The sequence below is a fragment of the Euleptes europaea genome, chromosome 3, assembly GCF_029931775.1.
Source record: "Euleptes europaea isolate rEulEur1 chromosome 3, rEulEur1.hap1, whole genome shotgun sequence".
Lineage (NCBI taxonomy): Eukaryota > Metazoa > Chordata > Lepidosauria > Squamata > Sphaerodactylidae > Euleptes > Euleptes europaea.
In genome coordinates, this window is record NC_079314.1 from 72208874 (window position 1) to 72235212 (window position 26339).

Genomic DNA, 26339 nt, shown 5'->3' on the forward strand with positions numbered 1-26339 from the left:
GTGCGTATGTGCACGCATGCGTGCGCATCTGTGGGACTGAGGTCAGAACAATGGCACAGGAAAAAGGTTAAACACTTTTTCTCCTCAAAATACAAGAACTGATGATTAACAACTGATTCATGGGCACTGTGGCTGGCAGATGGGAGAGAATAGAAAGTAATTAAGCTCAACGGAAAAGGGGGGAATATCCCTGAGAAATATTGTTGAAGGCTTTCACGGTCAGAGTTCATTGGTTCTTGTAGGTTATCCGGGCTGTGTAACCGTGGTCTTGGTATTTTCTTTCCTGACGTTTCACCAGCAGCTGTGGCAGGCATCTTCAGAGGAGTAACACTGAAGGACAGTGCCTCTCAGTGTCAAGTGTGTAGGAAGAGTAATATATAGTCAGAAAGGGGTTGGGTTGAGCTGAATCATTCTCCTGCAAAAAATATCAAAGGTAATGTGCTAATCATTGTCAAGTATCAAGATAACGTGCTAATGAGGGTGTGGTATGTTAATATGGAACCATTGTATCCTGAAGTGATCTGTTAATGTGTGCAATCCAAAGCTAATCTGCATGGCTATTGTTGACTGTAGTCTTTGTTAGTCTGGAGGTTTTCAGGACAGGAAGCCAAGTCTTATTCATTCTTAAACTCTCTTCTTTTCTGTTAAAGTTGTGCTGATGTTTATGAATTTCAATGGCTTCTCTGTGCAATCTGACAAAATAGTTGGTAGAATTGTCCAGTCTTTCAGTGTCTTGGAATAAGACCCTGTGTCCTGTTTGTGTCAGTCTATGTTCAGCCACTGCTGATTTCTCAGGTTGGCCAAGTCTGCAGTATCTTTCATGATCTTTTATCCTTGTTTGTATGCTGCGTTTTGTTGTCCCAATGTAAACTTGTCCACAGCTGCAAGGTATACGATATACTCCTGCAGAGGTGAGGGGGTCTCTTTTGTCTTTTGCTGATTGTAGCATCTGTTGTATTTTCTTGGTGGGTTTAAACACTGTTTGTAGGTTATGTTTTTTCAAAAGTTTCTCCATCCTATCAGGGACTCCTTTAATAAATGGCAAGAATACCTTTCCTATGGGAGACTGTTTTTCCTGTGTTTTCTGATTTTTGTTTGGTTTAATGGCCCTTCTGATTTCATTTCTGGAATAGCCGTTTGCTAGCAGTGCATGATTTAGATGATTAGTTTCTTCCTTGAGAAACTGTAGTTCACAGATCCGTCTTGTACGATCCATTAATGTTTTGATTATTCCTCTTTTCTGTCGGGGGTGGTGGTTGGAGTTTTTGTGTAAATAGTGATCTGTGTGAGTTGGTTTCCGGTAGACCTTGTGACCTAACTGAGAAACCTCAATACCACTTTGACTGCCCACTCTGGAAATAGAGAGCTGCAGTTGTGTATTACGTTAAAAAATCAGCACAAAGCTTTTCTGGAAAAAGATGGAAGGAAAACAGTGGAATCTAACTGGATGCAAACAATATTGTCTGGATTCTCCACTAAAGCTGCATGAATGAAGGTAATTTCACAACTGCATAGCAATGTTATGTCTTGTTAGCTGCAGTTCTTACATGACAGTATTCAGGTACCAAGATGTTTGTGCGGTGCAGTGTGCCATGGGGGAGCATTATGCCACCATCCAGACCCATTCCCATATCAAATAATATTGTGTCACCCATTTGTCAAGTGAACTGGTCTCTTTGTAGTGACAGTTGAGGACTCTTCTTCCACCATGCAAGAATACGACAGTGATGGCCAGAATGCAGCATCTGCTGAGAAATGCTGTCAGTCCCTGGCATGGCAACCGTATCGAATATTTCCTTGGAGCAGCCTTTTAAACCACAATTATGAAAAACTGTAAGTGTTGATCATATTTGTTCCCCTTCTTTATGATCTCAGGTGGTATGAAAGGGCACAGAAATAAATGGCATGATACGTACGTTCTCGAGAACAAGATGGAACATGTGTCTGCGCTACAAATTGAAAGCAGTTAGATTGTTGTGGCTCTCCTCCTTTCACGTTGGTTATCCTGGAAATTAAGGCCACAGATAGAGAACAGAATTTCACTGGAACCTCAGAAAGATACATTTCCCTGGATTTGTAGAGGGTAGCCAAAACTGTGGAGTGGGTTTAAAATCAGGTAAGTTCACCTAAGTTGCTGCCTGCCTGACGCTGTGTTTATGGAATGAGGCAGCTGCAAGATGTTCCACATCTCTCAAACCTGGTAAATATTTTAGAGATTTAGCCAGTTTCTAGAGTGAGTGGGAGGGGCATTGACTTCAAATCCAACATCAGTGACAGTGTCATCCCCCCCTGTCATTTTCTTCTCGCTGCTCACCAGAGTGAAGTTGAGTAACTAAAATGGCATGACAACTGGACATACCCATAAAATATGTGTCAACTTTGCTCTTAACTGCTTACATCCCTAACACCTATCCTAGTCTGATAACCTCAGTTTAAGGAATCTACCAGCTGTCCAAAAATTGCAAAGAATATTCTGGTTTTTTGTATTAATTTTAATCTAAGGTCTAAGGAAGTTTGTTTAACATTATACAATATTTCTTGCCATTTATGTTCTGAATTTGAATATTGAGTTGCATATTCCAAGTTGGCCTAATTCTTCAACTATAGGTTCGTGATCAGATTTCAAATAGGCAAATAAAGATTTGTGAGGATTCTACAGTACAATTTTATCTGTCTGTTAATAATGCATCCAGTCAGTATCACCAAACTGAATTACTTTTAATGCAGCCATTGTTATTTCTTATGTTAATGTCCCATTTTATAAATAAGATGTTTTATTTCTTGGAAATGTATCAACCCAAAGTTTTTGTTGTTGTTGTTTTTAAATGTAAAGGTGCCTTGCAATTCTTTTTTTGGTTCTGTTTTCTTGTTTTATTCTTCTTTAAATAATCTGAACATACTAGCAGGAATCTGGGGGCCAACACTATTGTTAAATATATGAAACAAGTAATTAAAAATAAATTAAAATGTAATCCATATCTTCAGAATTATACTATTTGGAGGCTTAGTTGCATCTCTTTTTTTAATGAGTAGGATTACAAACGTTTTAAAAAGTGATAATCCCTTTGTATGTAGAAACCTTTAAAGCACAGATTCTTAAAGCCTTGTTTTCACTCATTTTTATCTTTTGGAAATCGGATATTCATCACGCTCTTTACAAATTCAGAAGTGACTGAGCTTCCATTCATGAACCAGTTCTCCCTGTGTACCAAAATTTAGTGAAAAAGTGAATCTCAAAGGAAACCTTTGCTCTTTTTTCACCATGTTGATATATATCTTTTGTAAAATCCATACATAAAACCTTTCTAACCTTTAATGGCCAAGCGAAAGGATGAATCAAAATAATTGACTTTTATCAGCAGTGTGGAATGAGGGTTTCCACAGTGTCATGTGACAAGAGATCATTGTTAATGAACAAAACGGCTCTCTCTATAATGAAGACTTGGTATCTTGCGCTACAGCTTTTGGAATGATATATTACTTGCACGCAAAGAGAGGCATGATTGTCTGGATAGCTGATTCATTGCTTCTTTCAAGAAGATCTGTGACATCTTTGCCCCCCTGTGGAACAGCAGAAAATAAAGGAAACAAATGCATTTTATGTTTCATGTATGGTTGTATGCTTTGGATTCCTACACAAGTAGTTACAGTGCTCAAAATGAATCGGCAAGGTATCAATAACAGGACATCTTTTGCAAGCCGAGTGGCATCCACTCTCGAATCTATCATGGGGATGGGAATTAAAATGCAAAACACCTTTCTTTTTTAATTTACATGACAATATTTACAATGCTTCTTCAGTTAATTATTGCAGAATTGTGTGTGATCTGCCGTAGGAAATAAATGGCTGTGTGGCATTTGCTTCTGAGTTCACTTCCCCCAAGTCAGTTTTCCATTTTAAAAAGTAGAAGTAGGGAGTGTTTAAACCTGTCTGCATCTCAAATATCCCCTGCATTCTTGAATTATAACCCCTGTAGTTTAACTAAACTGAGATTTGTTGAAATAGCTTTAGAGGTTGAAGAGCTGAAAGGGAACCTGGCAACATTTTCTCCTTCATCTTACAATGAGTGATCAAGTAAACAATAGCATGGACGATATTTCTGATTAGCAGCATCCTTGTTCTCTAAAAAAATGCAGAAGTATGTGAATGATCTAAGACAGTTAGCAAAACTGTATGGATGGGATTTCTTGTTTGTGCAAGGCAGCAGTTATTTTTGAGTGACGTCCCTAATGAAGCAACCTTTGAATCGAATATTATAAAGGCAAATCTTGAGAAAAAGACAGTGGTATGCCACAAATACAGTGGTGAACAACCATCACATCTTCTTTGGAACAATTAGTAATAAAAAAGAACTGTAGAACATCCTTATATTGCATTGGTAGATAGAAGGGTGACTTGATGTGCATTCATAGGGCTCAGGGCTAAATTACTTTACATTAAGTATCACAAATACCAAGGTCTGTTCCAGTGACTCTCTTCTGCTAAGTAAGAAGCTTTCCTCCAATGAAAACAACACCTTCTGTTAGAAGAAGACTTTATCCTTGCTTAGCAGAAAGTAGTTGCTGGTTCTAACCCAATGTCTGGGAGCCCCCAAAACTGTTTTGAGTGTGAGTCTCAGGCTAAGGAGCCCAGTGGCGCAGAGTGGTAAGCTGCAGTACTACAGTCAAAGCTCTGCTCACGACCTGAGTTCGATCCCAACAGCAGTGGGTTTCAGGTAGCCGGTTCAAAGTTGGCTCAGCCTTCCATCCTTCTGAGGTCGGTAAAATGAGTACCCAGCTTGCTGGGGGTAAAGGGAAGATGACTGGGGAAGGCCCTGGCAAACCACCCCATAAAACAAAGTCTGTCTAGTAAACATTGGGATGTGACGTCACCCCATGGGTCAGGAATAACTCGGTGCTTGCACAGGGTACCTTTACCTTACTTTTACCTCAGGTCTTGCATATGCCCAGTGGGGTTTTTTAACACTTTATTTTCAACAGCAAAGCCCTTTTGAGACTTTCCCCAGTTTCAGAAGTGACTTGTCATATAAGATGGCTGGTTCTACTTGCTTTGGGGGGGAGATACAAATCCAATACCACTTTGTGTACAGGGAGTTACATGGTTAATTGCATTCAGTACTTGCAAATTTGTGGGGCAGAACAAGTGTTAGATATATGAGGAGATGCTGTGGGGAGCTCCTGTGGCTCTCTGTAATGCATGCCCTTATTGGGTGACCCATGACTTCAGACCACACTGTGTGAAGTATCTATAAAAGTGTTTTCATATGATATTGTTTTTCCGTGTGGTTGGAACCAGTTACAACTACTCCAGAGACACCGGAGAGAATTACAGCCTTATGCTTGTGTCTCAATGAAGCAGCCATTCAGCAGCTTCAACAAGATGGCGCAGTTTACCATCTGTGGTAGAAGGGGCGGCTTGTTGTTGGCATGGGGTAATCCTACTCCACATTTTTCCATTGCAGGGAAGCACTGCAAAGGGCCTGGAATCTTTTCTATTTCCTGACAAAATAAGAAGTGGGGTGGGTGGGTGGGGGAGACTCTTTTGAAATAATAACCTGGGAAGTGACTCTGAACTTTTTTTTGGAGATGATTGTCAATAAATACATACTCCTTTTGAAGTGGTATTAAAATCCAATTTAAGAATTCATTGTTACCTCAAAGGTTAAAGTAAATGATGTGAATTACTGATATTGCTGGAATATTATTCCACTAACTTTAAAAAATATTTCTGTTTTTATAGCCCAGATGTGGGATATCACGTTGTTGCAGACAAAGGATTTAATTTTTCAGCAGCAGATGATGCTTTTGTTTGTCAGAAGAAAAACCATTTCCAGATCACAGTCTACGTTTGTGTTACTGGAAATCCAAAATTTGTCAAAACCAGTTTGGGACTGAAACCTATAGAAAGCTTTTACTTGAAGGCTTTTGGAATTAAGGCAAGTATATAATCTTTTCATATTCCTAAGTATATTGTTTTCTCAATAGTTATATTTACTAGCCCCTTACTACTAAGGAGATGGTCAACAAGTCCAACATCTATTTCCAAAGTATTGATTTCCTTCCCCTAGATTTAACAGTCATTAGCTTTTCATCTGCCATTTCACACTTAAAAAAAAGGAAAAAATAAAATTAATTTCTTCTTGACATTATAAAGAGTAAAGTTGCCATGTTTCTCACACAATTCACCAATCTACTTGATAACAGATAACGCAGTATCCACTTCTCAGAAAGTGACATTAGCTGTTTTAACCAGGGAGTGATATATTTATTTCATGCAATATTATTCTTGCATGCAAAATAATACAATGTTGCCTAGGGAGTCTACTTGATCCAGACAAAATGGGCATTTGTGGTCTTCTGTAACCTGATTTCTATTCATGAACACACGAAGCTGCCTTATACTGAGACAGACCATTGGTCTATTAGGGTCCGCTGTTAGTGGCCCTGCAGCGTCTCCAGTTAGGGTTGCCAGGTCCCTCTTCGCCACCAGCGGGAGGTTTTTTTTGGATGGAGCCTGAGGAGGGCGGGGGGAAGGGAGGGACTTTAATGCCATTGAGTCCAATTGCCAAAGTGGCCATTTTCTCCAGTGAACTGATCTCTATTGGCTGGAGATCAGTTGTGATAGCAGGACATCTCCAGCTAGTACCTGGAGGTTATGGCAATCCCTATACAGGAAAATTATTTTTCAGTACACAACCACTAATCACTCTAAATATTCTTTTTCAAACTGTATTACACTTTATACATATCAATGTACGATGAATTATTAGAGTAAGACATACACTACTGAATGCATAAGATGGACCATAACATGTTAGTGTCCATAAACCAAAGTCCATATAACTGATGTTCAAAGTTATATACAAGCATCCATCCAGAATTGTAATAATATAATAGTTGGAACACCAGGGGGGGGGAAAAGGGGGGGGAATTACACTTATCCGGCAGTATGATCCTTCAGTGCCAAAATTGAAAGATGCACTTGTTCCGTGGTCAGATGATCCTTGCTGGCCAATCCTGTATTGTTCCTTGGATGTATTGCTGCTAAGAAGCTAGCGCAGAAAATGCTGCTGGAGAAAACTATGCGCTGTACATGTAATTGTACACGCATACCATGTATACACACACTTGAAATATATAGAAATTAACAAGACCCTGGTTTCATCTTGTTTTGCGTTGATACCGTAATAGCTTCTTCAGACTTTACATTTATATCCGACTGCAACTTTGCAGTTCATGAGAATGACTCTTTAGTCCTTTAAAGGCCTGTTTGCCTAGCCCTTTAAAGGACTTAAGAGTCATTCTCATGAACTGCAAAGTTGCAGTCGGATATAAATGTAAAGTCTGAAGAAGCTATTACGGTATCAACGCGAAACAAGATGAAACCGGGGTCTTGTTACTTTGTACATATTTCAAGTGTATACAACCTGTGTGTATACATTGCAGGTGTATGTCTTACTGTAATAATTCATCGTACGTTGATATGTATAAAGTGTAATACATTTTTAAAAAGAATATTTAGAGTGATTAGTGGTTGTGTACTGAAAAATAATTTTCCTGTATAGGGATTTCCATAACCTTATTTCAGTACACCTCTTGTTTATAGTACCCGGAGGTTGGCAACCCTATATCCGGTAGAGGTCTTTCACATCACCTACTACCTGATCCTTTCAGCTGGAGATACTGGGATGTTGAACCTCATATTCACTGCACACAAAGCAGATGTTGTGCCACTGAGCTACAGCCATACCCCATTGTAATTATTTTGATGTAATGGTTTAGCATTGCCCTAATTCAAGGTAATTCCAAAAAACAGAAATGGGGAAAAAACTATTGGTAGTAAACGATACTCAGAATGCCAACAGTGTCATGGCTCCATTCAGCAAACTGGACACAGACTTCAAAAAGGAAGAAACCCTAATACAGACTTTGAAAGGGCAAGACTGAGGCAGCCATGGAGGATCCACATAGCTTGACTGAACCAGTGACCCATTCTAGGGAGGAAAAGTCTAGGAATAAACAGCACCTCCAAATTAAACCCCAGAGATAGCAATCCAACCCATTCGTCAGTCAGCAATGGTACTCTAAAGATCTGCCCCAGATACTGCTGTCACCCAACTTTGCTCATCAGCAGTGCCAGAGTCCCTCAAGTTATTCCCAGTGGTGCAGTAGCACAAGACTCTTTCAGGAAGCACTCAGTGAGAAGGTGATGCCTCACTGAGCTTTCAGTCCTTGCTCTGGTATATGAACTCAGTCTGCTTCTGGCTGTCATTGGAGCAAACTGCCAGCCTTACACCTTTCCATGATCTTACAGACTGTGTACAGATAAACTGATTCCATGCTCTTGGCCCCCTGATTTTTACTACCTGACGTTTGGTTCCAGCGACTTGCTCTTCTGATGGATTTCCCATGTTCTCATGATGCCATTCCAATAAGATGATCCCTTGCCCCAAGACAAAAAGAAACCAGCCCTTCTGTGTGCTCCAGTGGAGTTTACCCTCACACATTTCTCCTTGGCCTTCTGTTCCCCATTCAAAAGTTCAAATGATCTGAGTCATAATTTCTCCCCACATTCAGTTACAGGAATAGACCGACATAACCACCAAACTGGACTGACAACACTCTGGCCTTGCCTTTACAGCACTCTGGACCTACCTTCACAAATGAACTGACAAATAGAGCCTATGAGAGACCCTCAAGGACTTTCCCACTTCCCCCACTATTTCCTCTTCCCTGAAAGCCCTTATTGCCTCTCTCTTTTGGCTGCTTCCTTCTCTCCTTCCCACCCACCAGCCAACCTACCTTTATCTGTCCCCCCCCCTTCAGCTTTCCCTCCTTCCCTACCCCTGGTAGCCTCTCTCTGGCAAAAGTTTTATTTATTTATTAATATACTGTCAAAGGTCTGCAGATGGAAGTAAAGGTGGTATGTGGTGTTGAACAAGAGGAACATGTCCTCAAGATTCCATTGGATGGCTTAATCTATAATCTTTGAAGAACTCTGAGCCCTCTTTTTATATTGTGGTATCTTAATATCTAATGCAGAGTTGGAGTATTGTACAGGGCAGTGTTTAGCTTGGCTATAGGAGATCTTACTTTAAGTCTCATTCCAACCTTGAAGCTTACTGGGGGACTGTAGGACAGCCATTATCTTTTACTGAACCAGTTTCATAGGATAGTTGTGGTGATAAAATGGGGTAACTTCCATATACGTTGTCCTGGACTTCTATGAGGAAATGTGGGATGTCAATGTAATAAATGTTTGGTAGTTATTACACTGACGCTTTGTTCCATGCTACCCAAGTCTATCTGCCAGAAAATTTACAGTCAAGTTGGCTTAGTAAAACATAAAAAATGGGTGGAATTTAGAGAGCTCCTTGTGCAAATGACAGGCATTTCTGATGGTTCATGGGGAGGTCTGATTTCTGCCAGTTTCTCCTTCCAGATGCCAGCCCTCACTTTGCATCCCAGGGTATTCCAGAGGCACAACTCTCCCAAATCTCAGAAGAGACTTGGGCAGGGGGGTGGATTCAAGCGACTGCAACAAGAAAGAGAAGGTGTCAGTCACACTCTACTTATGGTTTTCAGAATTCCAGCTGATATGGTTCTACATATCACCAATAAACAATACTCTAAAATTTGCATATGCACTCTTCATCAGAGTGCACTCTAATAGGCTGATGTCCTCAGAAAGGTGCATTTTAAAAATATTATTGAAAATATTCTTAAATTATGTCCTAATTCTCTTGCTTATTATTTCCTTATTGCAGATGGAAGCACCCAATCAAGTGATTGTAGTTGAACAATCTCAGTCTGACCGAACCAAAAGACCTTTCTATCTGTTTAAGTAAGTGGGAGGATGAGAATGTTCTTAACAAGTGTATTATTTGACACAATAGTCCATTCTGCATTTAGAAAGCTGTGGCTTCCATAGTTCTCCTGTTAATTGCCAAACGATACATTGCTCAGGATACAGCCTCTTTAGTTTTGCCACTGTGCTCCTTAACCAGCCATGTGGCCTCAATTTCCTCTTCACCAACCAGTGTGAGCCATTTTATTTCACTGTTGGCATAGGGCGAAAATGCATGGTCACTTTATCCTCCTTTAATCCCTGTTTCAGCCAGGATTCAGCCAGGATCGAACACATGCGTTTTGCCTAATGTGTGTTCGATCCTGGCTAAAACAGGGATTAAAGGAGGATAAAGCGACTATGCGTTTTCACCCATAAACTCATAGAATAGACATTAGGTTTCCCATTAATTTGTGAGTGGAAAGTAACTATCCTCCTATAGGGTGGTATGAAGGGGTTGAGATAAAGTGTGTGGCTGATGGAGCTATCAGTGTACATGTCTGATCTGAAATGCTCCTGATAATTGCCATAAGTCAATGCAGAGTTTGCTTGCTAGATTGCTGCCAACCCCAATAATTCCCGCTTCCTCTGAGTACCCATTGAAATTTAATCACAGTCATACATTATAATGTAAGCTTTTACAGGATGACCCCATACAGACAGGAAAGCATGCCATCAGCATTTGCTATTCTGTTGGGTAAAACTATAGATTGATAATAGAGAGGGGAACCTTTGCTCTAAATTTGGATATGTGGATTGTCTTTTGCAAGCCTACCTTGTTCTATACTGTATGATCATGTGGTGCACCTAGACCACTCTGAAGTGATATCATCAGCTGTCCCCGTGTGTCTCCATCCTTGCTACTATAACAGAATTCTAGGCATCAAAATAAGGAGGTAGCAGAGTTTCAAACAGGAGCACAGTTTAATCATTCCGGTTCTTTCTTTGTCTAGAGCTGCAGTGACAACAACTTCTTTTCTCCCTGTTCCTGCCCACACCAAGTGTTAGATTCTTAAGAGCTTATTGCTACCAATCAGAGGGATTGGATTGTTGATCATGGTCTATTGAAAATAAAAGCTTGGCTCACACACACGCACAAAAGGACACAAGACGTTTGTCTTAGTAAAAAAAATGATCTTTACTCTAAACTCAGGGTAAGGAAATTCACTGGGAGCAAAAACAAATAAACTTTCTAATACCCAACACCAAGCCCTGGAGTGGACTAGGGCAGTCTAAAACATTGGCCTGGATTAAAAGAACAGAGTTGTCAAAACACTACAGTTAGTACTCTCTAATTTTCTTTAAAGATAATTTCCATCTGCTCCAGTTCCTTGTTACCGTTGTCTGCTACCTGATCAGTTGACTTGGGAATAAGCGCAATATTTATACCCCACCTTTCTCCAAGGATTCAAGATGGCTTACAGAAGCAACTCTAGGTTACAAAGACCAAATAAAACCAATGTCCAAATCCAACAGCATGCACAGTAAGCAGCCTCTGGTTCTCACCAAACCTCTGCAACATCTGCTGTAGATCATATTACCACTTCTTAGCTTCCACAGAAAACTTTCTGAAGTAGGATAACTTTATGTGCCCTACAGAAAGAATGTGTCTTCTGTAACTCTTCAGGCTGACTGTTCCAGAGCAACGGCCCTATTATGAAAGCCAGTTTTGCTTGACCTAAAGAGAAACAGACTGACTTGAGAGAAGGCACAGCAAAAAGGCAGGGAATGAACTGGTGCATGAGAGTAGTTTTGGAGATGCAGTCTGTTAGCTAAATGGGTCCCGGGACATGAAGGGCATTAAAGGTAAAAACCAGCACCTTGAATTGGGCCTGGAAGCAAATAGGTAGTCAGTAGCAGAGGTTGAAGCACACGTTTATCTGCTCTAAACATCCAGCCCCAGACAGAAGCCTGATTGCCAGCCTTTGTACCAATTACAGCTTCTGGGTCATCTTCAAGGACAGCCCTGTGCACTGCATGTTACACTAGTCCAACCAAGAGGTTATGGTAGTGTGTAGCTAGGCTGGCAAAGTCTAAATAAGGTGATAATATACAAGTAATATGTAATTGAAAGAAGGTGCTCCTAGCAACAATATGGCCAGGTCCAAGAACACCCCCACACTCTTCACTTGATCTGTTAGAGAAAGTATAACTCCATCCAGAGCTCCATCCAGATCAACATCTCTGCTTTCCCAACTAGTATCACTTACATAATATCTGAATTCAGTTTTAGCTTGTTCCCTGTAGCCATGTGACCACAGTTATCAAGGCACTGTTATTTTTATTCACTGTTCAGTTTCTTGATGCTGATGTTTATTAGCAGCTTCAGTATGGTTGTCTAGAATGCCCCTGTTTCTGCCTTTGTTTAGAGAGCAGAAGTAAGGTGCAGAGGCGCCTCAGTTACATTTCCAAAATGAAGTGTGGAAAGAGGAAAGCAATATTTTTCTTGGGGGCCTTTGAGAAGAGAGATAACTCATCTGGGTGATACAGACTCAAGAGCTGAGGAATCCGAAAAGCCGAATTACTTGTATTGCAGGGCCCACAGCCAAGGACCTAAACCATGTCAAGTTTAAGAGGCCAAACAGCATTACTAGAAAATGGGTAATGTAGTAAAAAAAAAATGTCTTTAGAGGCATCTTGTAATCTGAGGCCCTAAACTCTAGTTTACTTAGTTTGTACATAAATCCAGCTCTGTCAGGGCCTCAATAAACTGTTTAATATGAATGGCAGCTCACTATTTACATTTCACCACTGATCATTAGTATAACCTGACATTACCTTACAGACATCTTGTCATACCTTATCACAAATGCCATGTGGAAATTGTTGAACACTTGAGAGGTGCAATAGTGATTGGAGAAGGAGGGCAGAATCTTTTACTATAATTATAATTTCAAGGCAAACAAACCCAAATTTTAAAAAATTAATAGTTAGAAGTGGTAAACTGTTCCATCCATCCTAGGGAGTCTGAATATTTGCCTCAGATAAGGACATCTTGGGCATGTCATGGATGAGAAAAGACTCATTAATTTGCTGTACTGCTTTTTGCTTTTGTCTTATAGAGTTGATCTGCCAGAAGACCAGGTCACCAAAGTAACTCTGGCAAGGCTGCACTTTAGTGAAACAACAGCAAATAATATGAGAAAGAAAGGGAAACCTAACCCTGATCAAAGGTAATATGTTTGTGATAGAAGATATGGAAGACATTTCACACATGGCATATAGTCTTTACATACATTTAAAGCTTTGTAGCTTTAATCTTGCCCTGACCTGAATAGCCCAGGCTAGCCTGATCTCATCAGATTGTGGAAGCTAAGCAGTGTCAGCCCTGGTCAGTATGTGGATGGGAGACCACCAAGGAAGTCCTGGGTTAATACACAGAGGAAAACCACCTCTGACTGTCTTTTGCCTTGACAACCCTACAGGGTCGCCATAAATTGGCTGCAACTTGACCACAAAAAGAACAAAAAACAACCCTCCAGCCCCTTAATCTTCTCTGTCATCTTTCCTGTTCTCTTTCTGTGTCCCACAGAAGTTCACCTGCACTACTTATTAAAATCTAAGGAGAGGCATGTGATCAGAGCTGGATTGGATTGGGGGAGGCATCCCTGGGAAGACAGGCTGGTGGGGGATAATCTGCTCAGCTATCCGTTCAATAACTGAAACAAATCAAGGATTCGGGTTTAAAACTTCCTGTAACACTCTTTTAACACTACTCTACATAGTATGGGTATACTGTTCAATTTCTTCATATTAGGATATTTCTTAAAATTTTTAATATTTCTTACAATTGAAAAAGCTTTTATAAACTTAGAGGCAACAGATTTGCTTTTATTTGCAGTTGTGTGTGTGTGCTCACACACAGTTTTATAGATTATAGTGTGCAAATTCAGTCATGTATATGATGGGCAAATGATGCACATGAATTGTGTATCAAAGTTGTGAAATGGGCTGGAAAAGCAGCAACAAATTCAAAAGTGGACCAAATGGGGGAGGGACTCTGAAGATGCTCCTTGCCTGGGGCTCCACTTGATTTAGGTCTAGCCATATGTGGTGGTGTCCCAGTGTGGTGTAGTGGTTAAAATGTTGGAGTAGGATCTGGGAGACCCAGGTTTGAATCCCCACTCAGCCATGGAAGTTCAATGCGTAACCTTGGGCTAGTCACATACTCTTGGCCTAATCTACCTCACAGCATTGTTGTGAAGATAAAATGGAGGAGAGGAGAAAGATGTAAGGGGGTATAAATGAAGTAATAAAATAACAATTCTCCGATAACTTGAAATTAGTATTGTACCATTGGTGATGCTTCTGCTAATCTTCCTATCTGCTGTATGGACTAGGTGGGATCAGCCCTGGAATTGCAACAGTCCCTATATGGCTGAAAGGGATCAGATGCACAACATCAGCATTCCAGACCCTAAAAAATCCTTTCCCAGAAGCATACTGGGAGGCTTCGGGATATATACCAGGTGTGTGCATTTGGATATATCCAAGCAGAAACTATACCCAAAATTAGCTGACACAAAATACTACTGAAATTCCAGGAGAAACGAAAATCCATCTCCTGGAATTTTGGAAGTGTTTCAAGTGGGCTCTGCTGCCTCTGATACTGGTGGCAATGGCAAGGCGAAGCCTCTAGTGGGGACAATGCCAGCATGGTAAGCCTTCCCTCCCTCTCCACTCCTGCTGCTGGGGAAGGGCAGAGAAAGACACAAATAATGGTCCCGAATTTTGGGGACCCCCAAAAACATGAACAAGTAACAACACTTCTGGAAAAAAAAATCAGGGTAATGAAACATACTGCCCTACGTGTAATCCGAATCTGAAATTATTACAATTTTTTTTTTAAGCGCACATCAGTAATAGAGACTGTGCCTCTTTTGTGTCTATAATGCATCTAGCCCCTGGCTGGTACAAAATACATATTAGGCAGTAAACCTAAATAAGTAGAGAAGCCAAGTCTGGTTTAAAAAAAAAGTATGAGTACTGAGAATGATAAATGAAGCAAAGGTTACTGCATGAAATAAAAATAGTATTTCAGTGGATATGAGGGGTGAATAAAAACAATAATACAAAACTTTCAAAGTAAGTATAAAATAACAGAATGGCTTTATCTACAGATGGACCTGTGATCCATATGTCTGGAATAATTATCTAACTTTAAAATAAATTGATTTAGATACTTCAAGTTGGTGGCTGGATTATACGCTGTCAGTCAAGACCAGTCTTATTTGGTGATTGCTCATGTCTCTGAAAAGATAATTGTCAGGGTAAGTCCAAGTGAATATTATTTGAGCTTAAAGAAATTAAAGAACCTGATCCAGTAAGGGACTGGTTGAACATTGGGGCTAAGAAAATGAATTAGGATCTGGGAAGGTTCTGGTTCAAATCTTATCTCGGCCACAGGCAAGCCAGCCTCAGTGTTCCCCATTTGCAGTATGGAGATAATAAAGCAGACTTACCCTGTGGGGCGGTTGTGAGGATTACTCAAATAGTGCATATTAATTACTTTGAATGATGAAAACTGAAGGAATTCAAAATATTAACAAAAAGGTGCTTCGTGAAGCCAGTTCAGAGCAACAAGTTTCTACATTCCCACCAAACTCAATATCCCAAAAGATACAATTGGATTTGAGATTTTAATATTTATGTATTGCATTTTAGCCTGCTTTTTCAGTCAAAATTAGTCCCCCCAAAATCCCCACTCAGCCATGAAGCTCCTGGGATGACCACTATTCCTCAGACTATTATACCCCACAGGGCTGTTCTGAGGGTGAAGCAGGTTAAGTCACGTATAATGTTCCGAGGCCATTGGAGAAAATGGTCAAAACAAATTAAAATGTCTTTGTTCTTTTGTGTTTCTGCCATGAATAAAATCTCAGCAAGATTTGCTTTACCCCAGTGGGTGCAGCTAAAACCAGCAAGCTTTGTAAGGGCCGAACTCAAGCTCTGGTTTGCTTACAGTTCTGAGAAAGATTAGACATCTATCCACTGAATTGTGGTTAACAGGCATATCAGATCATGCTCTAATTGTAGCAAGCTTGGCTCTGTGTGCCACAGATGGCAGAGCCGGGTTAAAAAAAAAAAAAAGACAGCCAGGCAGCTCCTTGAACGAATGCTGACCTGCTGGGATGTTGTTTTGCTTAGATTCAAACTGGAATTTCATATCAATTGCTCCGCCTGTTAAAACAAACTTGAATATATTGCTGCAAGAAGACTAGCACCCGTATACAGTCACACTGCTTGCCTCTGATCTATTCAATCTGGAGCAGAGCTGGCTAAATATTGCCACTGCAGGGTTCAAGCTTTAAGTTTACTAGGGAAAGAACTTCCTCCCTTCCACTTGCCCATTCACTTACATGGCTGCTGCTGTGGTAGGGTTGCCAACTCTGGGTTGGGAGATAACTGGAGATTTTGTGGGTGCAGCCTGAGGAGGGCAGGGTTTGAGGAGGGGAGGGACTTCAATGGGGTATAATGCTATAGAGTCCATCTTCCAAAGCGGCCATTTTCTCCAGGTGAATAGATCTCTGTCACCTGGAGATCAGTTGTAATCCCAGGAGAACTTCAGCCACCACCTGGAGGTTGACAACCCTATGCTGTGACAGGGAGGGAGGTTTCTCCTCTCTTTCTCTCTGTCATCTTTCCTGCAGTCTTCCTGGCACCTTGAATTAGTCACACCACACCATTATTAATTCCTGTCCAAACAAACTAGTGGTGGCTAGACTCTCCCCCTACCTTGATTCAGAATTGGGCCAGGGGTTATTATTTTGGCACCTTTTTTTGAAACACATCTTGTTTTTTCTCCCAGCACCCAATATCAAGGTTCAGAATTAGACTCAGAAAAGACCAAATTGTTCCATTGCTAATTTGGACTGGAGTTACCAAATGGTCTGGTGATCCCTCTTATTCCTCACTCATCCCACTTCCCCGAGGGTGAGAAATTCCAAACGCCTTCCTTTGATGGAGAGACTGCCGGAGACTTCTTGTATTTACAATATACAAACAGAGCACATTGGGAGCAGGCAGCAAGTCCAAAACCCTGTGTCACTTCCCCAGAGAGAGTCCCTGCATTTTTAGGTGGTTTGCTTCCCCACAACTCACGCTTCTCTGGATCAACCCTATGAGAGACTGGGAGATCCACGAGCAGATCTGTGGTGTGTTTTTCCCCCTTTGTAACTAGCTGTCAGTGGGAGGCCCCAGTCTGGAGATAAACCATAGCACATTGGAGGAAACATACTGTGCCATTTTCCCACTCTTGTTCTTTACTATGTCCCATCAGCTCAGATGAGATGCCGTAGCATGTTCAGGCTTCCTTTTGTGAAGTTATTTTATTTGGCTGTGACTTTTATCGCTTCTAAAAGAAGCGTACAAATGCATTTCCTAGGAAAGAACTGTCTGCCTGGTCTTTGTCTCCAGTCTTTCCATTTGCACTCTTCTAATTTATTATGTTTTCAGGCCTCAAACCCTGGACAGTTTGAGAATGACAGTGATCTGCTCTGGCAACGAGGACATATTCCAGACTCCGTTGTTTATCATGGTCGAGTAGGAATTAACACAGATGCACCAGATGAAGTCTTGGTTGTCTGTGGAAACATGAAAGTCATGGGGGCAGTCATGCATCCATCTGACCATCGAGCCAAACAGAACATCCAAGAAGTGAGTAAAGCAGAGCAACGAGGGCTTGTTAAATCTACCAGAGCCACACACGTGGGCATGGACATTGTGATAAAGGTGTCACACACACACACACATCTTGAGACAAGAAGTTGTGACATTGCAAAGGAGCCAAAGTTTTAGCTTCTGTAGTTACAACCTGCCCTGCCCTGGATAGCCAGAGCTTATTTGATCTCATCAGATCTCAGATATAGACTGTCTATTGGCTAGTGCCTGGAACATCACCAGCACTTTTCCTGACCCTCAAATCTCTGGAGAAATTTTGCTATTGTTTTTTAACTGTCAGAGAACTGAGTAAGGAAAGGGTGGATATATTTATCAAAAAAGTATACATTTGCCACTTTAAAAAAGCGGACAGCCCATTTGACACACAAAGGGCAAAACAGAGGGCTCATCCAGCGTTTGATTTTCTGGCATTTGTGTCTGAGGCAAGTGGTGAAGGTGGACTCTGTCCTCTTAAAGCTGTTGCCTTCACCCCAAAATCCAAGAAGGAATATGAGTAAAAATGAAAACAAGTTAACAAGAAAAAAAGGATGATAACTGTGGCCATGCCCAGTATCAAAAGCATGTCCCCAGTGAAATCCTTGACATGACTTGAATGTATTAAATATTTTAATATACAATTCCTTGTCTTTGGTGAATTAGGTTGATACACATCAGCAGCTGAGAAGAATAGCACAGATGAGGCTGGTTGAATATGACTACAAGCCTGAGTTTGCATCTGTTATGGGAATTAATCAGACCCATGAAACAGGTATCCAGTCAATTCAACTAGTTGCTCAGGCAGAATGGCCCTGAAAACACCTTGGCCTCTTATTCCACAGCAATACTCTGATGTTGCCTTGCTTTTCAAATATGCGTGGTAAGGCGCATGAGATGCAGGGTGGGCAATGGGAGGGAGGAATCCACCCCAAGGTCACAAACAGACATTATGTGTTGATGAAGGTGATTTACACTGATGAAGAACAGGCTTGGCTTCAAGGGTCAGCATTCTTGGTCAAGTGTCAAGTACCAACCAGCACCCTGACTCAAGATGAAGGGGGCAAATTCTAGTTGCTTTATTCCTGTGCTGTTCCCACCCACCAGCCAAGGCAGCTGGGCAAGCCAGGTCCCTTCAGCCATGAGAAAAATGTATGAATGACAGGTAAGGAAGTGGCGACACCCCCTTTTGCACATCTGAGGAGAACGCAGCCACTGCCATTGTTGGGGCAGGGATGACCACTGTTGCCAACAACTCCCAGAGTGAGTGGCTGTGGCAACTGCAGATGCATTGTGTGATGAGCCATAGTGGAGATGGAGTCCCACCAGAAGGCATGTTGCCAAGGACCTTCAACATCTGGAAATGGCTCTGAAAACAAAATAATACTTGTGTACAAACTGAGAGAAAGTACAGATTGTAGTCTGTAGTCATTGGGATTCTTTTTGATAATACAGATGTCCTTATTTTTGTAAGCAGGAGTGATAGCCCAGGAAGTTCAAGAACTTCTGCCAAGAGCCATAAGAGAAGCTGGAGACGTTGTATGTGAAAATGGAGACAGAGTCGATAATTTCCTCATGGTTGACAAGGTACTCCAGAGCATTGCAAGAAAGATTTTTTTTTTCAAGGAAAGTGTCATCAAACCAAAGTTCATGTTGATTATGCATACAGTTTTTGGTATTTGCCTTTAAGAGATGGAAAATTCTGGTCTTTGTTTTGGTTCTTCATAAAATGATGGGTAAGAATGGAACAACCAAACCCAACTCAGCATTTTCATAGCAGATTTAGATGGCTGACATTATTGTGACTGAGCAGACTGTTTCACCTCCTCATTTCCATAAACCAAATGAAGGTAGCACAGTCTATACTGACCTTTTGGAAACCTTCAAGGAAAGGCAGTTAAAATGGTTTGCATTCCACAGTGATTTTGGGGGCTTTCTTTCTGGGAGGGAACTCCTTCATGTCTCTTGAATACCCTTTTGCCTAACAAGGATTGTGTCAATCTTCATCAGGATGAATTCTGCATCCTTGTCCAGACATGCAGGAGAATGAGGTGGTACAGTCCAGTGGCAGTGAAATGGACTGAACCACTTCAAACTGCGGGTCTGAGGGATTCCGGCACTGAACAGTCATTCAAATTTAAAAAAACAAAACAAAAAAAGCAACACCTCCATGCCAACAGAAAACTAGCACAGCAGGGAGAAATGGTCTACCATTTCTATGCTTGCTGTGCTGATTTTTCTGTTGGCAGGGGTTTTTAATGTAGGAGAACTTTCCTAAGTGTACTCCTCTATGATTGTCCAGCTGACCTAGGGCTGTCAGCCCATGGCTGGCAACCAGCAGGAGATGGGGGAGATGAGGACTTATGTTGTCAGCATTGCCACTGTGCCATGATGTCACTTCCAGCATGACCTGGAAGTGACATGATCATACAGAGGGCATTCTAGCATTTACCCATTACATGGGCACTCTATACTATAGAGTCCTATTGCCAAAGCGGCCATTTTCTCCAGGTGAACTGATCTCTATCGGCTGGAGATCAGTTGTAATAGCAGGAGATCTCCAGCCACCACCTGGAGGTTGGCAACCCTAGCACTCTAGCATTCTGGACAAATGCTAGAGTGATACAGTGATGTCATTTAGGGGTTGTGATGGAAATGAAGTCATGACATCAGGTGCCACTCATTCTTTCATTTCACCTGGCATTTCCACTCAGCTGTATGGTGATAGGCAGAGGCAGCAGGGGATGCTAGGTTTCCCACTGAGGTGGCAGACCTGGTAACCCTACCACCTGCAGCCTGATGCCGGTCTCTGTCACTTCTTTCAAGCCACCACATTTTCTCGCACTTGCAAACCAGGCCTCAATTTCTGAGTCCCTGTTCTTGGCATGAAGTATTAATTTGCCAGTGATCTTAACAGAGTCAGTGGTGAATTTTAATTAAATGCTAGGCCTTACGCTTATTGAAGAAGGTAAAAAGCAGTTTCCTTCCGTCTTTTCAAGATAAACAAACATGGTATTTTTATAAATCTTCTAGGTTTTTAGGGGATTCTTGCACAGAGGAGAGGGAATAACCCTGTTTTCATCAGTTCTGATTAAATTTACTATTTTTTTCTGTTCATTAGCTTTTTTAATTAGATGCTAATATGAGTTTTCACCGTATCCACAGTATTTGAACACGATCCCTTAGGAGGACATCTTTTCAAACAAATTATATCTTTATGGGGAACTGGGCAAGCTCAGAAGCCAAATTGGAAGAGGCTGCAGGTTCCTATCACTTCTACATGGGACACAAGGCCATAAAATCAGTTTCATGGCTTCAAGCACATGAGTGCCTTAAAGATCCTATTCAGTAAACAAATCGTAGAAAATCTTGTGTTGGTTAATTGTGTGGGTTTGCCACACTGAGTAGGTTTTGTTTATGTTACATAACCTATGCAGCGGCACGCTATGGGCATCAGCAGATCAAAAAGAAAATCTCTGTTTGTCATTAACAATGGCGTTCTGTGTGGCTTAAACATACTGCAGCAACTTAGCAACATATGAAACAATAACGATGTTATTCAAAGTCTAAATGGAAGCTTTTATGTTTTGCAGTAGTATGGGACACCAGTTTTATAAAATGCACCATCATAAAAAGTATGGTGATCTGGGGGCCTTTCATATGCACATGCCCTGCCATGCAGAAATAGTGACTGTTGAAGCAGAATGAGGAGTAAATTAGTGACACAGCATCTTGAACAAGGTACCAGTCTGTTCATATGACCCAAGCATCTAAAAAGAGAATCAAAATCCTGAGTACGCTTGTCATTTGTCCTGGAGCAGCGGGCAAACTCTCACCCCCAGTCTCCAGGACCCACTGGGCCTCTTCACTCCAGTAGGAGTGGAGATAGGGTTCCCAACCTCCAGGTAGTAGCAGGAGATCTCCCGCTATTACAACTAATCTCCAGCCGATAGGGATCAGTTCCCCTGGAAAACATGGCTGCCTTTGGCCATTGGACTCTATGGCATTGAAGCCCCTTCCCTCCTCAAACCCCGCCCTCCTCAGGCTCCGCCCCAAAAACCTCCCGCCGGTTGTGAAGAGGGACCTGGCAACCCTAAGTAGAGAGCAACGTTGCATTATGTTATGACATCAAGCTGTCACTTCCCATTTGTACCTGGAAGTGACATCACACCTCTCTAGGAATTTGCCCATCTGTATGCTAAAAACTTGCAACATTGCTCCCTGGCCCTAAAATACTCCTACTGGTTGTCAGTACTCAGCTGGCAACCCTATCAAAATCTCAGTTTGTATGTCATTCTGTGAACTGCATCTAAGGCATGCCTGTGGCCAGAAAGCTGCAAATGTAGGGGAATGCTATTCATAGGGTTGCCAGCCTCCAGGTGGTGGCTGGAGATCTCCCACTACTGCAACTGATCTCCAGGAGACAGAGATCAGTTCACCTGGAGAAAATGGTCACTTTGGAAGGTGGACTCTATGGCATTATACCCCTATTCAACAAGCTGCAGTTTATTAATTCAGAAATCACAATAAATCACTATTGGTACAAACTGTAGCTAATAAACAAGCTTACCACCTGGACCTGCAGATTGCCAGCTCCTATGATTCCACCTGCAGTGCTCCACCACCAGCCTGGGCAGCTTCCTGGTATGGGAATGGGAGACAATGCTGCCACCCTGGCCTGCATATCTGGCATTTTTACACATGCTGAATAATGCACATTCAAACCACTTTCAGTGCACTTTGCATTTGGATTTTACTGTGTGAGAGGGCAAAACTCCAGTCACAAACGATCGCAAAAGAGGACTGAAAATGCATTATTCTGCATGTGTGAAAGCACTAATTATTACCTTTAATTATTTTTGTATCAGTAAGTGTTTTTAGTGATGAAGTATTTCCCCCTCCCCAAGCAGATGCTTCTCTAGAGATTTTTGGCAATTATAGAAACAAGCTTCGGAGGGTCAGAGTGATATCAAGAAAGCACTGGGTACCAGTTTGAGTTTTGCAGTAATTGTGCTGTCAGTAATTATATCTTGATGCATTTGGATTTGGGATGATTATAATGTGATCATTTGTGTCTAAACTTTGAAAGCTGCTTTGATTCCTATGATCCAGGGGGAAAGCATAAATATTTTCAATAATAAAGCAATAGCTACAAATCCTAGTTTGCAATCCTGAATTTGTGCCAGCCAACACAACCTAGATTATCCTGTACTGCACCAATAGTATGTCTTAAAGAGGAATCCTATTGGTTGGGCTGATGACACATTTAGAAAATTATTTAGAAGATTTGTATGTCATCTCTCCAGAGGCAAAGCGTATCTTACCACTTCAGCATGTTGCCCTGCATTGGACTGAAATGTTTGCTTTTGTGCCTACTGCTAAGAAGTCATGACTGCTTTTATATGTGCTTAAATACAACCCATATTCGCTCACTATTCATATTTGAGTCCTCTTTCAGGGCTAGATGAATCGATCCACTTCATAAATAAGAAAACAATGGACAGATCAGATGAGTCCTTTGAGAAGGCCTGGGGTTGGTGGAGTCTATACAGTGCCATTTATCCCACCAAAGGAAAATCCTTGCACCGTAGAAATAGCATAAGGGACTCAGCACTTCCATCTGTCTTTCCTCCCTTGAGAAGCTGTGTTGGAGTTGCGAGTTAAATGGTTCAGCTGAGCCTGTTTGCACCATCTGATATGCACAGAACACACAGTGTGATGGGGGATTCTGAATCTGATGCCGGGAAACAGTTTGCAGTGGCAAACATTGAAAAACTTCAGATGTCTGCCATGATATATTTAGTGTGGAAGTTCAACATTAATTCAAAACAAATGTTTTAGTGTGCATGGCGCATGATGCCGTCTAGTTAGTTGTTGTGTCTTTTGCACAAAGGGCTCGCTGCTGGCTTACTGTAGATAGTTTTTTTTAATATACAAAAGGTCTAGCAGTTCACAATGGGACTGAGGTGGTTTAAAAGGGGCCAGCTATTTATTTTGAATTAACTTATGTTTGTGCCATATATACTCAAGCTCTCTCCAGGGTGGCAGTGAGGAAATATCCAAAGACCTGTGCAGTGACTTCCCTGTGCCACTGAAAGTGTTTGACCAGCACCCCCCAATGCTGCATGACGAGGCCCAAGTTTGGGCAAGGGGGACAGAGTTATGATGACTCCTTGGGCTGCTAGCTAGGGTTGCCATCCTGCCAGGGTGCAATGGGCAAGCGTCTGCCTCCCAGGTTCCAGGCCCTGTGGGGCCTCTTCACTGCAGCAGGAGCCAGAGGCAGGGGCTGGGAGCAACATCACACAATGACATGATGTTGCAATGTCAGTTCATGTCTGCACACAGAAATGACATCACAATGCTCTAGAAATTGGCACATCTCTATAGTTAAAAAGCCATAGAGATGAGGAAATTCCTAGAGTATCGTGAGTCACTTCTGGGTTCAAACTGTAAGTTACATCACAATGTTGCTCCCTGCCCCCCAGAGTCTCCCATTGCATGCCAACATTTAGCTAGGAACGCTACTGCAAGCCTATGATATGATCTGTCATTTCAGAAGTAATTCCCCCCTTATGCAATTCATGATGTTATGTGTATGGGATGGAATCCTGGTATGTTGGTGGTGGTAGGTAATGGCCTGCATTATAAGTTTGGACTGGGCCCACAGAAATGATGCTTGGGCCCTGTGCCTGACAAACCACCTCTGAAACTGAGGACACCTCTGAAACTGAGGACTGCTATTTCAGCCACAAAATAAAAATCCCCCAGGGATTCTTACAAGTCGTTGGGTGAGCCAAGGTTGCAGTTCAGCTCCTTGCTATTTTCACATTTTATTTATTAATGGAATTATCTGTATTGTTTTACAGGATCAAATTTTTATGGAGAATGTGGGTGCAGTTAAGCAGCTCTGCAAATTAACCAACAATCTTGAAGTTAGGATAGAAGAGTTGGAAGCATGGAATAAAAAACTTGCCACACAGAAACGAATAAACAGCTTAAAGTCAGCGACCAGAGAAAAGAATTCTATGAGGTATCCACATTTCTCCTCTGGGCATGTCCTTTGACACAAAATTATTGGACAACATCCTGAATGCCAAGAGGAATGCATAATTATTCTGAAAGCAATTTCTGATTATTACTAGCACATTTTCATAGGACTTTATTATTATTATTTAGAGTATCAAATTGGGGTGTTATGAATTCAAAATGTAATGAGACAGTTTCAATAAGTTATCACTGTGATAAAAATGGCACAGAGGTACCAATAATTTCTGGAAGCTCTGTGTGGACAGAAAATGGTCTTCAGTCTTTTCAAGTGAGTTGAATTGGTTTCTGGTGTGCGCTTCAGCTTCAGTGGAAGAATCTAGGATTTTTATTATTCCAAGCCATTTTGTCAATTGCTTTTTAGATAATTAATGCTATCAAACATTTGCTGGAGTGAGCTTTGGGGAAGCTACCTTCTGTACCTGTGATGTTTTTCTACCCCAATCCTCCCAGGAGTGTTTTTCCTCCCCATTCCTCTTCCTTTTCATTACTTGCTATGATTATTAGGAAAGTCAGGAATATTTTATCTTTCAGGAAATTTGGCCAAGCTGCTTCTTGGTTACCATCACGAAAACCAATTCCAACAAAACCTGGCAAGGTGAGCCAAATTAAGAATTGGGAATCTTAGAAAAGTTTTAGCAATTCTGAGAGAAGTATTTCCTTTGTCATAATCAATATCTTGAACTGAAAGGTACATTGAGAATCACTTGTTCTAGACCAACCTTTCATCTGGGTAGGAACTTTATCCCACTAAGGTTGTGGCTGCTGTGAGAGAAACCAAGCTTCTCTGTCCCGCTATTTGCTTTATACATGGGGATTTCAAGCGGGCTGAGCTCAGGGGAGAGGAAAAAATCAGGTTAATAGAGGGGTGGGAAGTCCCAGGATTTGTGAGGGCTGGCAGTGAGGTCATGTCTAACGGAGGGAAAACTCATACATAACTCCAAGGAACAACTGAGACAGACAGGAGGGGGTGAACATGAGTGAAAGTACCCATGTGCCAAATGTTATCCCTCACCACAAATAAAACTCAAAGAGGCAGAAAGCTGGAGCAAGAATAGGGTTGCCAGGTCCCTCTTCTCCACCGGCGGGAGATTTTGGGGCAGAGCCTGAGGAGGGTGGGGTTTGGGGAGGGGAGGGACTTCAATGCCATAGAGTTTAATTGCCAAAGTGGCCATTTTTCTCCAGGGGATCTGATCTCTATCAGCTGGGGATCAGTTGAATTAGGAGGAGATCTCCTGCTACTGCCTGGCAGTTGGCAACCCTAAGCAAGAAAATTCACAGTGGGTAGCCGTGTTAGTCTGTTTGCAGTAGTCAAAAAGGGCAAAAGTCCAGTAGCACCTTAAAGACTAACAAAAATATTTTCTGGTAGGGTATGAGCTTTCGTGAGCCACAGCTCATACCCTACCAGAAAATATTTTTGTTACCGTAGTCTTTAAGGTGCTACTGGACTCTTGCCCTTTTTGACTAAGCAAGAAAGGTATCCTATGCTAGGCAAACAGCTTGGTTTAAGGAATTATATTCTTAGATACCTGCTGCTGGTGAAAGCAAAACCAAAGAATACAGCAATACTGCTCCCTTGAAAACCTAAGTACCATGATCAAGCAATTGTCTTTCATGTATGATAGGAACATTGTACACAAGGGAAGAGGGCTAGTTCTGTCATGCAACTGTGAGCCAGTGTGGACCTGTGGTTAGAGTGTTGGTCAAGAACTTGTGAGACCAAGGCTCAAATCCTCCTACAACCACCAGGCTCATTGGGTCACCTGGGGACAGTCACTCTTTCTCAGCGTACTTC

The 26339-nt window shown here is 41.6% G+C and overlaps 1 protein-coding gene across 1 annotated transcript in view; it reads left to right on the forward strand.

Annotated features, from left to right (window-relative positions):
• MYRFL (myelin regulatory factor like) overlaps positions 1–26339 on the forward strand; it is a 52672-nt gene that overhangs the window by 12737 nt on the left and 13596 nt on the right. Inside the window, exons 6-15 of the mRNA XM_056847126.1 lie at positions 1683–1833; positions 5741–5936; positions 9768–9844; positions 12910–13020; positions 15027–15117; positions 17303–17503; positions 18167–18275; positions 18978–19087; positions 24367–24530; positions 25079–25142. Of these exons, the coding sequence (XP_056703104.1) occupies positions 1683–1833; positions 5741–5936; positions 9768–9844; positions 12910–13020; positions 15027–15117; positions 17303–17503; positions 18167–18275; positions 18978–19087; positions 24367–24530; positions 25079–25142 (1274 nt within the window). The remainder of the gene's footprint in view (positions 1–1682; positions 1834–5740; positions 5937–9767; positions 9845–12909; positions 13021–15026; positions 15118–17302; positions 17504–18166; positions 18276–18977; positions 19088–24366; positions 24531–25078; positions 25143–26339) is intronic.